The sequence below is a fragment of the Lactuca virosa genome, chromosome 5 (assembly GCF_052849685.1).
Source record: "Lactuca virosa cultivar CGN04683 chromosome 5, Lactuca_virosa_CGN04683_v6, whole genome shotgun sequence".
Lineage (NCBI taxonomy): Eukaryota > Viridiplantae > Streptophyta > Magnoliopsida > Asterales > Asteraceae > Lactuca > Lactuca virosa.
Genome location: NC_136430.1, coordinates 339843967 through 339858467, shown reverse-complemented (window position 1 = coordinate 339858467; position 14501 = coordinate 339843967). Strand labels below are relative to the sequence as shown.

Below are 14501 nucleotides of genomic sequence, written 5' to 3'. Positions count from 1 at the left end.
GATATTTTACAAAGTTGACGGCGGAGGGGTGAGGGATTGCAAGTAACATATTATACAAAATTGAGGGGTTAAAGTCACACTTTATGTATCGACATAGTTATACATAGTGCATTTTCTCTGTTGAGATGGTCAAAGTAACATTTTAAAAATGAAAGGGGTGAAAAATGCATTTTACAAAGTAGATGATGAAAAATCGTATATATATACTACATGATAAGTAGGATACTTTAGAAAACGAAGAGGTGAAAGTGATATTTTATAAAGTTGAAGGTGGATGGATGAAAATAATATTTTTAAAAGTAAAAATATGAAAAATATTATTTTACAAAATAAAAAGGTTGAAAGTGGCAGGTTATATAAAGTTAATGGATTGAAAATATACTTCATGCATTAATGTACTTGTATATTATGCATTAAATGCATTAATATACTTGTATATTATGCACTAGTTTATAACACATAGAAACCACGATTACAAAATTAATTAAATTTTCATATTAAAAACTCAAAATTATTAATCATTTATTTTAAATAAATTATTAATTAAGAGATATTTTTAGTTATATAAAATTATAATCATTAATTTAAATAAATACATGAAATTATATCACCTTATAATCTGTATTAACTTTACTTTAATTTTTATTCTAATGTTATTAATTTAATTTAATGTAATTAGAGTGAGAAATTTAAATTTTAAATTTTAAATTGAGAATCAATAGCTTGACAAGTGACATGACATTAATTAGGATGTTTAATAGGGTGACACATGTCAAAATGAGAATAATATTATTCTTTTACTAGGTTATAACCCGTGGACACCACGGATAAGAAATTAAAAAAATAAAAATAAAATTATAACTTAATTATTGAGCAATATAATGAAAAATTTAATAATTAGGAAAGCAAAGTTGGTAGATTATTCAATCGGCAATATTTTTGAAATGACCAAAACAATTGACATAGCATCAACCACGAGCAAACAAGCATTTCAAACAAAAAGCTTGTGCACATAATTGTTTCCATCATGAGATGTCTAAAAAACCTAAACCATTTGCCATTTTGCCAATGGCACATATCATCCCACCACATACTCATCTTTTCTCTTGAAAATGCATTTGGATTCATACATTACATTCATTATAAAATGTAATTTTTTCAAATGTTTAAGATATGTACAGCAAAGCCATAATTTCCGAAATGTTTGAGATATGTACAACAAAGCCATAATTGAAGAAAGCAAGATTGAAGGTAAGAGATGGTTAATTGATTGTTAATCTTAGTTTTTTTAACAGAAAATACATTATGTGGAAGAAATTTTACCTGTTTTTTTTCTTTCAGAAATGTTGTATATGAAGATATAAGCGAAAACTGAAGCCGTTCAAAACAATATCCTCACATTCGTTAAGAGCGGAAACACAATAAGGTAGATATGATTTTGGTTCGAATTTTGAAATTTGGTTATTTTTTTAAACATTTGAATTTTAAATTTGCTAAATTTTAGACAAAATTTTGTGCATGATTATTCAGGGGATCATATGAGTAAATAAAACATTTACTTTATTTAATATACCTTCTAAATTATATGACATTTGTATATTTGTATATTAAGGGCTTCAATTTTATGTATAATACAAATGATCCATATCTGATCCATAGCATTGTATCACACAAACACCAAGTTTTGTATACTTTAATTTAAGTTTAACAATCAAGTATTAAGATTTAAGAATGAAGAATCCTAAGATTTATTCTCTATTTGTAACAGGCAAGACTAAATTTTGGACTGATGAGGATGCTCATGTTGTTGGTGGCTGTGTCAAGGTGCATACCTGAAACAAATCAAGATCAATGACAATGGATATTTGTACTAATGAATGATAAATCTCATTGAGAGCTACCCTTATCCATTGTTCCAACATAATGTTGTACTGCTTTACTGGAAGCTTATAGTATGTTCATATCCTTTTTTATTTTATATATTATATTTTTTTTAAGTTGTGATGTGTTCATGTTTGATTTGAAGGATATTTGATTATTTCAATTTTGTTCCAAAAAAGCTTTTTGCACTATCAATCATTATTTTGGGGTATTTATAACGTTTTTTGTCATTTTTTTGAATAACATAATCGTAATACCTTTTTTGATTTTTTTTAAAATTTTATATTGTTGAGTTTTTAAAATCATTATTATAATAGTTTTGTGGTCAGTGCCTCGCCTTTCATGCATTTAACCTATTTTTTTAAAATTAAATTGCAGCTAAAGAAAGATGGGAGGAGAAGCAAGTTTTTGACAATGTAAGTACATTGCTTTTCTGGTATCTAATATATAAGCGTATAATTTTTTTTTATCTTCCATTTAAACATTTTATGTATCTAGCCATTTCCTGAATTTTAAGTACATTGTCCTAATTGGGTGGTCTTTTTTAAACTACACTAATATAATTGGGTATATCTTTAAAGTACAATGCCTTGATAATAAATAAATGGTTCTGAGTTGTGTTTGTGTGTGTGACAGTCACATTGAAGTTGATGAGTTGGAAATTGAACATCAACATGAGCATGAGAATGCAAACTCAAGAGCTTATCAGATTGACATTGAAGAAGATGATTATATGGAAATCGAACATAAAGGTGAGAATGTGGGCCCCAGTGATATCAATGTCAATGTCATACAAACATATTATCCAGATCATAATAATACATCATTCTCTTCTCCACCTCCACCTCAAATGGACGAATATACCCCTGCAGTTTGAAAATACATGACACAACGACTGTTTCTGGAATGAAAGTAACATTTATCTGCGCCATTGATCTGCAAAGAATGTATAAAATTTGCACTTAACAGTTAAAATAAACAAATAACAGATATAAAATGAATTAAAAAATAACAATAAGTATGATGTTAAAATAAACAAATAAGAGATATAAGATGAATTACAAAATAACAATAAGTATGATGCTAAAATAAACAAATAAAATGTGAAAGACTATAGTTGTAAACTTGTAAAGCAATCCGAGTTTGAACACGACGACAGGAAAAAAAAGAACAAAAATATATGAAAAAATAGAAACCGATGTGAAGTTTATGTTAAAAGAAACGAATTAGAGTTTGAACACAAATGACAGAAAAAAAAAAGAGAGAAAAAAAATATATGAAAAAATAGAAACCGGTGTGAAGTTTATGTTAAAAGAAACGATTTAGAGTTTGAACAAAAATGACAGAAAAAAAAAAGAACAATATCAAAACTTTGGCAGGTCATCAATGCCTTTAAAAAAACTATAAGTCATAGCTTTTGTGTAATTTGGCTTTTACTTAATACGTATAATATGTTTAAATATTCATACTCTTTTAAAGAACTAAAAGGCAATCTTTACTAATATGAAAGTATATTTCTATGTATACACCCGATTTCAAAGACAAATGCAAGCAACTGCTACAATTAGAAGAAAATTTATTTTTCATTATGTTACCTGAAAAATCAAAATGTACAACAAAGCCATGATTTCCGAACTTTGAACTTATTGAACATATGTGAACATAAAATTATTTTCAGCCCACAAACTTTACATTTAATAATCTGATGCAATTTATAAAACAAAAATGATGAATCACAGAACTTTAATTCTTATATCTCTGAAAGAAAATGTATATCAGTATAACAATGGACCTTAATGCTTCAAGACCAAATTTATATTAAGTTGTTAAATAATGTTTTGTACTTAATGTTGGGCAAGATTTTGCTTGTTGACTGACTGTATAATTGGAGTTTGAAAACAAAGACAAAAAAAAGAACAAAAAAATATGAAAAAAAAAATGATGTGCAGATTGATGTTAAAAGAAAATACTAATAGAAAAGAATGTATTACTAACCTTTAAGAAATCGGTAGAATTACTAACTTTTAAGAAATCGGTAGAGCAGAGCAGAGAATTTCACTCAAATTCGAGGGCATAGCAGTAGAAAATGATGTGCAATTCTATGGGTTCATATAAATATGCAGAGAGTAATGAGGCAAAATAATTTATTTAATTCCGGAAAGGTATTTTACTTTGGAGATTTTATTCCTGATTTTGTGGATTTGATTAGTGGGTAATTGATTTAAATTTGAAAATCAGTAGATGAGATATAATCTGAAAATAGTTGGCAGAAAAAATAAGAACGAACTTGTAGTTTAAAGGATATGAAAGTAGAAGTCAACGATTTGGTAAAAATTGATATGCTTATTTAGAGGAGGTGATAATTTCGATTTTTATGTTTTCAATTTCCAAATATATGGCATAATATGGCATATAAAATTCCTGATTTACAGGAGTTGATAATGTCGGTATATATAGGAGTGATTTCCGTTTTTATGGCATAAAACAAATAACCATAAATGTAGGATTGATTATAGTTTTTATTTGCAGGTAAGTTTAAATGGATGAGCTGATTTATAGGAGCTGATATTTTCGATTTTTTGGTGGAATAAATGGGCGGGAATTTGAGTCAAAACACATCCCTGGTAAGGACACGTGGCAAATTGGAGGTGCAAAAGAGTGACATGTGGCATCCAAATGACTCTTTTATTAAGAATATTAGAATAGAGAGGTGCAAAAGAGTGACTATACTTTTAGTTACACGTTGACCCCCATGATTTTATGTTGTTTCATAATTGATGTAAAACCATTATTTTATCCCTACTTTGATTTTTTTTTCGGTTAATATTTTTTCAAAACTAAAAATAACTCAACCATCTTAACTCTAAATGCTAAAGCCCACCCACTCCTTATTTGTTGGAAAAAGTAACAACTCTTCTACCCACCTCTTCCATTTCTTTTCTTTTCCTTTTTTTTTTTGGGAAAATGACTTAGGGGTGCTTGGGATTCTTTTTAAACCTTAAAAGTCCTTTTTGTAAAAAGACTTTCTGTAAACTTTCTCCAAAAGTAGTTTTTTAAAATGTATTTGATTTAACTTTCTCCAAAAGTTGTTTTTAAAAAGTGTTTGACTTAACTTTTAGCTGTAAAATAACTAAAAATGACATGCTTACAGATATTCAATGATTTACTACTTTACACTATTTTATACATAACAATTTTTTACACACAATTTATAATTTTGTAATTTTTTGATTAGACCATGATAATATTTAAATTACGTTCATACAAAAGCAAAATACAAATTGTAAATAATTCATAAAGAAGATCATAAATTGTCGATATGGCCTCCAATAAAGCATCTACTTTTTCTTCATAAACTGAACTTTTACTCTTTGTTGAACGGTTGTTGGAAAAGGAGATTTTCTTCTTCCTTTTAGTTGAACTACTTTCAGGGAAACTAGGAAAAAGAGGCTCATCATCATCTAAATTAATTTCATCACTATCTCCTTTGCCCTCCATATTTTCTTCGTTCGGATTGCTATTGTTTTGAAATTGTAACGGTGTCATAGTTTGATCTCCAATGACAACGGAATCCTGAAACAAAAGAGCATATTTCTCATCAAATATGCTCAAATCTGTGTTCCTAAATTTGGCATATTCTTTATTCTTCTGCGTGACAAAAGATAATGTAAATCACAAATGCTCAATCTATATGCAATCATAACTTAAAATAATTAAAAAAGAATTGTAAGTCATACCTTTATTTTCTCCTCCCACCACTCAGTGATGCCTCTATTAGGCTTCTCGTCCCACCGAGTCCGGTTTCAAGCCTCATTAACCGTTCATAAAGCTTCCACTCTTTTTTCATGTTCTCCCATTTGTTTGTTAGTTGTTTCTTTTCAAGGTCGTAACCTGTTTTGCCCTTCATGTGATTTTGTAAATTCTTCCGCCTAACCTTATCAAAGTGAGTATCGGGTCTATGGCCTTTTCTTAGTTCAATCAAGCATGAATCGACAAACACCATGAGGGTACGATTATCCTAGCCCTGTTGAAAATACCCGTTACCCGAATTACCCGCCCAATTTTTTCGGGTATCGGGTTAATTTTTTCGGGTATTCGAGTAACTCGATTTTTTTCAGGTCGGATAAAGGGTATCTTTGTTGGGTTTCGGGTATACCCGATTACTTGATTTTTCTTTGAAAATTAATGGCCCAATACTAAAACCCATTTATGATCCTTGTATTGCATACGTTTGTAGTCCGTCCCAATTCCCCTCCCAAGTCCCAATCACCTCATTCTATTCTCTCTACTCTTTGCGACTTGATTTTTTTTTGCGTAAAAAAAACCCTCGTCCGTCATTCCTCATATCGTCATCACCGATTCACCGGTCATCGTCACCGTTCATCAGGTCGTCGCCGGTCATCAACTCGTCATCGCAGGTTAGTTCCCGGTCTCTTACCAGTCATCAATTCTCGCCCTTTTTTTAGTTAATCATATGATATTAAGGTGCGTAATCTTGGATTCTGAATTTGATTACTCCGATTTAAGCTATACACTTTGATTTAGTGTGAAAAATTGATCACCAAATATAACTAACAATTTCGATTTTGAATTTACGCTTTTGTAGTGCGCATATGTTTCTTTTTTTCTTTTTTTTTTTAAATCCTTTATGTTGTGTTACTCTCCTGTTTGCATTCTTAATCTTGTTGTTACCTGGTTATGTTCACTTTTTGGTATTCTGTTTGCATTCTTGAATTTTTGATGTCAAACAAATGAATGGTGGATCGGTGTGCTGGAATGTAGTATAATAAATTTGTTATAAAGATATATTATGGGAATTGAACATCTTTTTTAAAATAGATGTTTGGTATGTAGTAAAGACAGTTGTTTATAAAAAAAACACAACACAAGGTTTGTTATAAACTTATGTCACAAAACCTAACACATTTGAGTGTAAGTCCCCAATCTGCTTGTGTATCAATCAGATCCGTTTGATGGTGCGGAATCCCAATCAAACGGATGATGCCAGATCAAAATAGAAGAGAAGGAGAAGAAGAATAACTTGAATCTATGATGTATTCAAAGATATAAGTGATGCTCCATACACATTAGATTCTCTCACACACACTATTCTTCTCTCTAGTTTCTCTCTCTAGAATATGCTCTCCTTCTCTCTAGCCTCCTACTCTCACACACTCCTCACCCATATATATGAGATAGTTGGTCGTACACGGGTTTACGACCGTAAACCCGTGTACGGCCGTACACACAACCGTAAACACATACATAGCTGTAAACACCGAGCTGTTTACGGTCCTAGACATAAAAAAACATTTTCCTAGAAAAGCAAAGTATAAACCATATTTTAGACCCAACAATCTCCCCCTTGGTTTATAGCTTTCTTTTCTAATTGACCCAACAAGCTCCCCCTAAAAATTAGCTGTCTTTTCTTGTCAATATTCATTGGGAACTAGGCTTCAGCATTAATCTTCAAATTCTTCAGAACTTCAAGATGAACATGATGAATCTTCAATAAATGACTTCATCTTGAGCAGTTGGGCTTTTCTTTAAAATTTGACTCTGAACGCACATTGGGTGAGGAGGCTTCTTGAAAAGATTCTTGAAAGATGGCGCTTTTCAGCTTGAGAATCTTCAGAGAGAACAATAGAGAGATCTAATCTTCTGGATCACTTCAGCAGATACAAGAATAACAGCAAATTGATTGAGGAGGCTTCAATGCAATCTATCACATAATCTTCAAGTACAACTTGACATTGCTTCTGGGGTTGAAGGATTAAATGTTGGAAGAATAATCTTCATTTCTTGTTCCTTCGAATGAGAATTCTTCGATGATCACAGATGAAGCTTTGGATCAGAAATCTCGATACAGTCTCCATAAGTCTCATCTACATCTGAATTCACTTTTCAAGACAAAACAAAAAACTACAAGAATATTTTTGGATTTTTGATTTTTCTGAACAATAAATAAAACAGAAATAACATTATTTTTTTGGATTTTTAATTTTCTGATTTTTGTTTGATTTTTGAATTTTTTTTAATTCTCCCCCTAAATTTGTGCATAGAGGAAAACTATGAACAAATTTAACAAAAACAAAAAAATATTTGGGATCAAAGTTGTGAGACAGTCTTAACTTTGTTTATCAGTACCTTCACCTTCATGAATAGATCTGGTCAATTTTCGGTATTGTGGTCCACTTAAACACGAAGGATATCGACAAATTTTCCCAAATATACCATTTAGCTGACGACGACCACGGGTGTTGTTGTCCACTTAAATTAAGCAGCGAGATCTACAGACAACCTCTTAAATGGTTCAATTTTAGTTGCACTAGAACGTGTTCCCCACTTCCCGATATACCTTGGTTATCAAGAACTTCCAAAGAACTCCTTACTTTAGGTGAGTAAATAATTATTAAGGAGGAAGTCAGATTTAGAAATAGGTGCATATGTTGTGTCCCAGGTCGGATCTCTTTCAATCACGCAGATGGGACAACATATGACTAACAGAGATAGAGGGATTAAGAGGTAGAATGTTGCATATGTTATGTCCCAGGTCGGATCTTCCGATCACGCAGAGGGGACAACATATGGCTAACAGATAGAAAGAATTTCATAGATAAGGAGGTGCGTAGAAATAGAGCTACATATGTTGCATTCCAGGTCGGATCTTTTCCAATCACGCAGAGGAAGCAACATATGACTGACAGATAGAAAGCAAGAAAATAATTTCCTACAGACCTACTTTATCAGAACCCCCCAGTCGCCTTATCAGAACCAGAATTAAGGACATAAGTCCGTACATCAAGGAAAAGTTGAATCATAGTTCTAGATGCGTATTAATTTAGTGTATCTTGTGGGTTCCCGTGTTTATCTCACTGCTCAATCTACTCGAGCGTCGTATGGTCAGTCCAAACAATCCTATCTAATTCCACACTGTCAAATCCTTCGTGCCTACCAGCACATTGAACACAGAGTGTAGACAATTCAGATTCAGTCCCTTACACTTGTTTAGACTGCCCGTTATCACTTTCTTGATATCACTTCCCAATAACACCTACTAACGAAAAACTATAAGAAAATAAAAAATAAAAAAATTGTCTTTAAAATGAATTAGTTTAAGATAAACTCAGGAGTATCGAGAAGAAAAATCAAACCGTAATTCACCGATTGAATTTGCATCTAGAAGGTCTGAGAACAGCACGCATAGTCTCAGAACAAATCCGAAAATTCTTCACATCGTTAAGCACAAACCCCATGTGTGATCCCTGCCTTTCTTCCCTTCCCGCAAAGGACACATACTCTCAAACAAAGTTCTGAATGTTGTACAGTTGAGAGATGCCTCCTATCATGTGCCTGGAACAACTACTATCAACAAACCAAGGTCTGATGATATTCCTCCATAGCTGCTCTAACATAGAGCGGGATCAGTTGGTCTTCGAAACCCAGTCCATTTTGAATTTGGGTTGACATTTGTCATCTTTGCAAGGTACTCTCTCCCATGACATGTCCTGCTTATCACAAACAGAAGATGTAGAAATATTAGAATCATTAGAAGATTTGGGTGAGTGAATCTTTGGAACCCATCAGTAGTTGGGTTTAACCCATTTCTTTTTCGAGCGGATGGGTGCCTCGGCACTTGATTTTGAACTTGAAGTCGGTTGCCGAGATGACTTTGACCTAGTCGGTCTTGGTTTCGCTGGAGCATCTCTTGGATTTGGCTTCTTGGCCGACATTCTCTTCTTGACCTTGGGATTTTGATTCTTGGCCTTCTGCGCGTTCCAGTCGCCATTTCGTGATTGTGATCTCGAATGATTTCCTTTGGAGAATCTCACTCTTGGCGCATTTTGCCATCCTTGTGCGTAGTAGGGAACGTAAGCGCGATTTGGACAATTTCTGGCAATGTGTCCAGGTGTTCCACAGTGAAAACATGTTTTTTTCTTCACTGGGAAATTGTTTCTTCCTGCCCCTAGTGTCGTACCCTTGCCTTGTCTCTTATTGTTCCCACATGTAAAAGTGCAAGAAACAGATTGTGTGACAGGTGTAGATGGAGTGGATGTGCTAGTAACATCAGACTTATCAGACACATCATCACTCTTATCAGAATCATCAGATTTTGAAACCACATCATCACAAATCAAAACATCAGGTTTATCATTAGACACTTTCTCTCCAGCCTTTTGCTTTCCTTGGCTTAGAGACAAATCTGCATCAGAAGTAGAAACATTAGTATCTAAAACCCTAGCACTAGGTCATGTTGCCTGTTCAGCAGCAGGTTTACCATAAACCATATAAGGTTCTTTGTCGATCTCTTCTTTTGTTAAAGGATTAACGTAATACGAATGATTAAATGGAGGAAGGACACTCTTATATCCTATTCCTGCTTGTTTCTAGTCCTTCCATTTCATTTGTTTTTCAATAATAGTTGCAACCTTCTCGCTTGACACATCAAATTTTTTTGAAGTTAAAATCAGCATTTTGAAAACGAGTTTTCAATGTGTCAAGTTCGGTAGTTACAGCAGCAAGTTTGCCTTTAATGAGATCATAGTTTACACACTTGTTGCTGTAATCTTCTTGCAATTTCCTAAAATCCTTAGTTTTGGCCTCTAGTTTTTCTTTTAATGGTTTTTGTTCTTTCCTAATAGTACACCTCTCATATTTTAGATCCTCATTTTCTCTTTTAATCAACTTGATTTGTTCACGTAAAAACTTGACAGTCTTAATACAAGATTGAGAACAAAAAACTTCATTGACCGGGATGTTTGAGGAACTCATTTTTTTTATATATGTTATTTTTAAATTGCCCTTTGACTCAGAAACTCAAAAGTCAAATTTAAAAAGTCAAACTTAAAAGTCAAACCGAAAAGCTAAATTTGAAAATTTAAAAGTTAAATGAAAAAGTCAAAGTTTAAAGTCGAAGGTCAAACTTTTAAGCAAAAAGTCAAAAATTAAAAACTAAAATTTTTGGGTTGAAAATGAAATTTAAAAATAAAAGAAATTGATTTTTTGGGCTAAATATGTCAAAATGCGAAAAAGGAACCGAGAAAGCGAATCCTTAAGATTTAAAACCGGAGGCTGAATAACGAGTTCGTTAGTAGATCAAGTGGAAGAGACGTTGGTTGATTAGGGAGGAGACCCGTGTTCGATCCCCGACACCCCCCAAGGTTTTTTTTAATATACGCTGCTGTGCTGCGAGGTCGTGCACGTGTGCGAAGATGGCCGGACACGTGCTGGAGCTGCTGGCCGAGAACGAAGCTGGACCGTACACGTGCGAGGCTGCTCAGCCGTACACCGAGGACCGTACACCTTCAACTGGCCATACACCTTCAACTGATGGGAAGAAAAATGACGTTTTTCACACTTTTTGCTCCAAAACTCGATCCAGAACTTGTTTTTATGAAAAACACGAAGAACAACCCCCCTCCCCCTAATTTTCAGATATCTATCCAAAAACGCAAAAATCCTTCAAAAATACGATCAAATACGCTCCAGATCTGACAAAATTGATTGATACAATCCAAGCTCTTATACCACTTGTAAGTCCTCAATCTGCTTGTGTATCAACCAGATCCGTTTGATGGTGCGGAATCTCAATCAAACGGATGATGCCATATCAAAATAGAAGAGAAGTAGAAGAAGAATAACTTGAATCTATGATGTATTCAAAGATATGAATGATGCTCTATACACATTAGATTCTCTCACACACAATTCTTCTCTCTAGTTTTCTCTCTCTAGAATATGCTCTCCTTCTCTCTAGCCTCCTACTCTCACACACTCCTCACCCTATATATGGTCGTACACGGGTTTACGGCTGTAAACCCGTGTACGGCCGTACACACAACCGTAAACACATACATAGCCGTAAACACCGAGCTGTTTATGGTCCTAGACATAAAAAAAAATATTTTCCTAGAAAAGCAAAGTATAAACCATATTTTAGACCCAACAATGAGGGAAGAAGAATTATTGTGAGACATCAGGACAATAAACTATTGTTTATAATGTGTAGTTTAAAAACTTTGTATTTTGCACATATGTTTTGTGATTAAAGTAGGTGGATACTTTGTAAGATTTTTTTTTGTTTCCTTTTACATGTTTTCCTTTTAATACTAACATTATTTGACTTTTTTTATATATAGAATTGAGCAAGACGAAGTAGTGAAGGTGCAATAAGAACGAGTATATTTATGAATGTCTTTTGGAACTTGACCTATTATTATTTTCATAATATGTAATGGTTTTCTATGTTTTCTAGATTTAAGACGTGAGTTTTTTTGGTAAATGCAAAATACATGCATATATACATTGATATCAAGTAATTTAAATGGTTCACTTTGGTTGTTATATTAAACTCTTTTTTGATTATATTATGAGATTCAACTTTTAAACTAAGATCTTTAATTATTTGTTTTTTTAACATCTTATTAGATTAGATTAAATTGTTAAACGATTACTTGATATCTCAAGTGTTATTGACTAAAATATCTCAATGTTCAAAGTTTAAGCACGACATATTTATTTCATTAAATTTATTTTTAGATGCCATTTAAAAAAAACCGGGTAATACCCGAATTACCCGAACCCGACCCAATACCCGAATTTAATTTGGGTCGGGTAACGGGTAATTTTCTTAACATGAAAAACCCGAATTACCCGAAACCCGAAAAATTTACCCGCTCAACACCCCTAGATTATCCCATACGAATTTTGGTTTTTTCATTTTTAAAGATGTTTCACAATCAACAACATTAGTGTGGTTTTCATCCATTATCGGTGAATTACATAGTATGAACATTTAAACAACATCAAACCAAAGCAACACCAATTCATAGAATTAAGAGACTAAACCAGAAAAAATTGTAACTGTTATATGGAGAGGACTTAACTATTCGATGCATTACTGGAAAAGAGAACATATCGGACTTTTAAAAGTAAAGGTTTGTGTCTCTTTCTCTAAAATAGAAGAGAGGAGGATGAAAAAGAGAAGACGGAAGGAAGCAACAGAATACAGAGCAACAAACTGGAAAAGAGAACAGATCGATAGAAGAGAACGAGAGAGCAAAAGTCTCAAAAAGACGGGAATAGAGAATCTTACCTGATCGCAGACGAAGGTAGCGATGCCGGCACCGGTGGTGGCTGGAGGAGTCGTCGGTGTGGAACGAGAGAAAGAACGAGAGAGAGCAGAGAACGAGAGAGCAGCGAGCGAGAGAGAGAGAAGAAACAAATATGTGGTATACGATTTGGGTGTGGTGGGTGTGAATGGTTGTAAGACATTAATGGGCATTAATGTAATTTTCTTTTTCTAAGTTCAAAAGTCTCAAAAAGACGGGAATATGCATCCTTTGTCCAGTCCTCATTTACTTCTTGGCCAAAAGTTAAAATGAGAAGGACTTTTCTTTTTGCCAAACGACTTTTGGGCCTTTTTTACTTTTTGAAAAAGATAAAAGTCAAAAAGTTGTTTAAAAAGGTATCCCAAACACCCTCTTAAATGGGTAATTAAGTTTCAAATTTGTACAAAAAATATCATGGAAGTTTACCTTGTTCAACAAATACCCTTAAACTTAACAAACCGTTCAAAAATTCCATCGAACTTGAATTTTTGTTATTATGTAACCTAGTGGTAACCGGATGATTAATTTACTAAATGAGTTGATCTTTTACTTAACATGTTGACTGCTTAGTTGGCATAAAACTTGCCATGTAGGTTTAAATGAGTTTGCTTTGTTGCCCAATTTGTTGTTTGAAGTGGCAGCCGAACTTTATCAAGAATCAAACAAACTCCTCTTTTCTTTCTTCCTTTTGTTATTCGACAATACCAAAGCAAAAACCAATTATCCTTCACTTTTCTTCTTCTTTTCTTTGATTTTGTTCGTGATGTACACCGAATTTTGTTAGAATTTGAGGGTAATAAAGGCACTTGGATATTCTGAGAATTGTGATTTCACTATCAAATCAAAGTATTGGGTGGTACTCCCTAATCTTTGATTGGATAAGACTCAGAAGAGAATAGAACCGAGAATGAGATATATGAATTCCGTAAGTACCAGAAAAAACTGACCAAAATTGGTTAAATACCTCCTTTGTCTGAAAACTGTCAAAACTGTCATAAAACAGTTTGGCAACAGTCAAAAAACTGTCATAAATCCGGGTTTTCTATAAGGATTAATACCAAGCCAAAAAACGGGTCAAATATTCTAAACTTAGGTCAAATATCGATCCCAGCCATGGGCTGCCGCCCCTTGGACCCCGCTCCCAAGGACGCTGCCCCCGGACCCCCGTTCGTTCAGGGGCTTCGCCCCTAAATGACAGTCTACTTTTAATCTTGAATAAACTTAAACAAGTGTGCACTCCACACCTTCCTAACTTGTTTAATATTTATCAAGATCACTTTTGGTCAACAAAGTAATCCCATTACACTTAAATCACATTAGTGAAACAAATCACCAATAAACCTCCCCAATTTAAGTGTAATCTTGATTAATTTAAAACAAAAAACATAACAACAAACTGATGCATAAATGAAATATCGTGACGATTGAATTTCATATTAGTATATTACTTATTCCAAATATTCAAATATTAGGGTGTCACTAAGGATTGAACCCTTTCTATTCTAAGTG

General features: G+C 33.2%; 1 protein-coding gene and 1 long non-coding RNA gene across 2 annotated transcripts; one reads left to right on the top strand and one right to left on the bottom strand.

Moving 5' to 3' along the window:
* Positions 1-1096: 1096 nt before the first annotated feature.
* LOC145112742 (uncharacterized) lies at positions 1097-4468 on the top strand. Its single transcript, XR_013710645.1, has 6 exons — positions 1097-1251; positions 1342-1426; positions 1769-1952; positions 2260-2297; positions 2518-2633; positions 4411-4468. It is a non-coding gene; the product is annotated as an uncharacterized LOC145112742 (long non-coding RNA).
* A 644-nt stretch (positions 4469-5112) lies between these two features.
* LOC145113310 (uncharacterized) lies at positions 5113-5884 on the bottom strand. The gene is made up of 2 exons (XM_079049419.1): positions 5651-5884; positions 5113-5529 (listed from the first exon to the last, which is right to left on the bottom strand). The coding sequence occupies exons 1-2, from the start codon at positions 5882-5884 to the stop codon at positions 5113-5115; spliced, it is 651 nt and encodes a 216-aa protein (XP_078905545.1).
* Positions 5885-14501: the final 8617 nt, after the last annotated feature.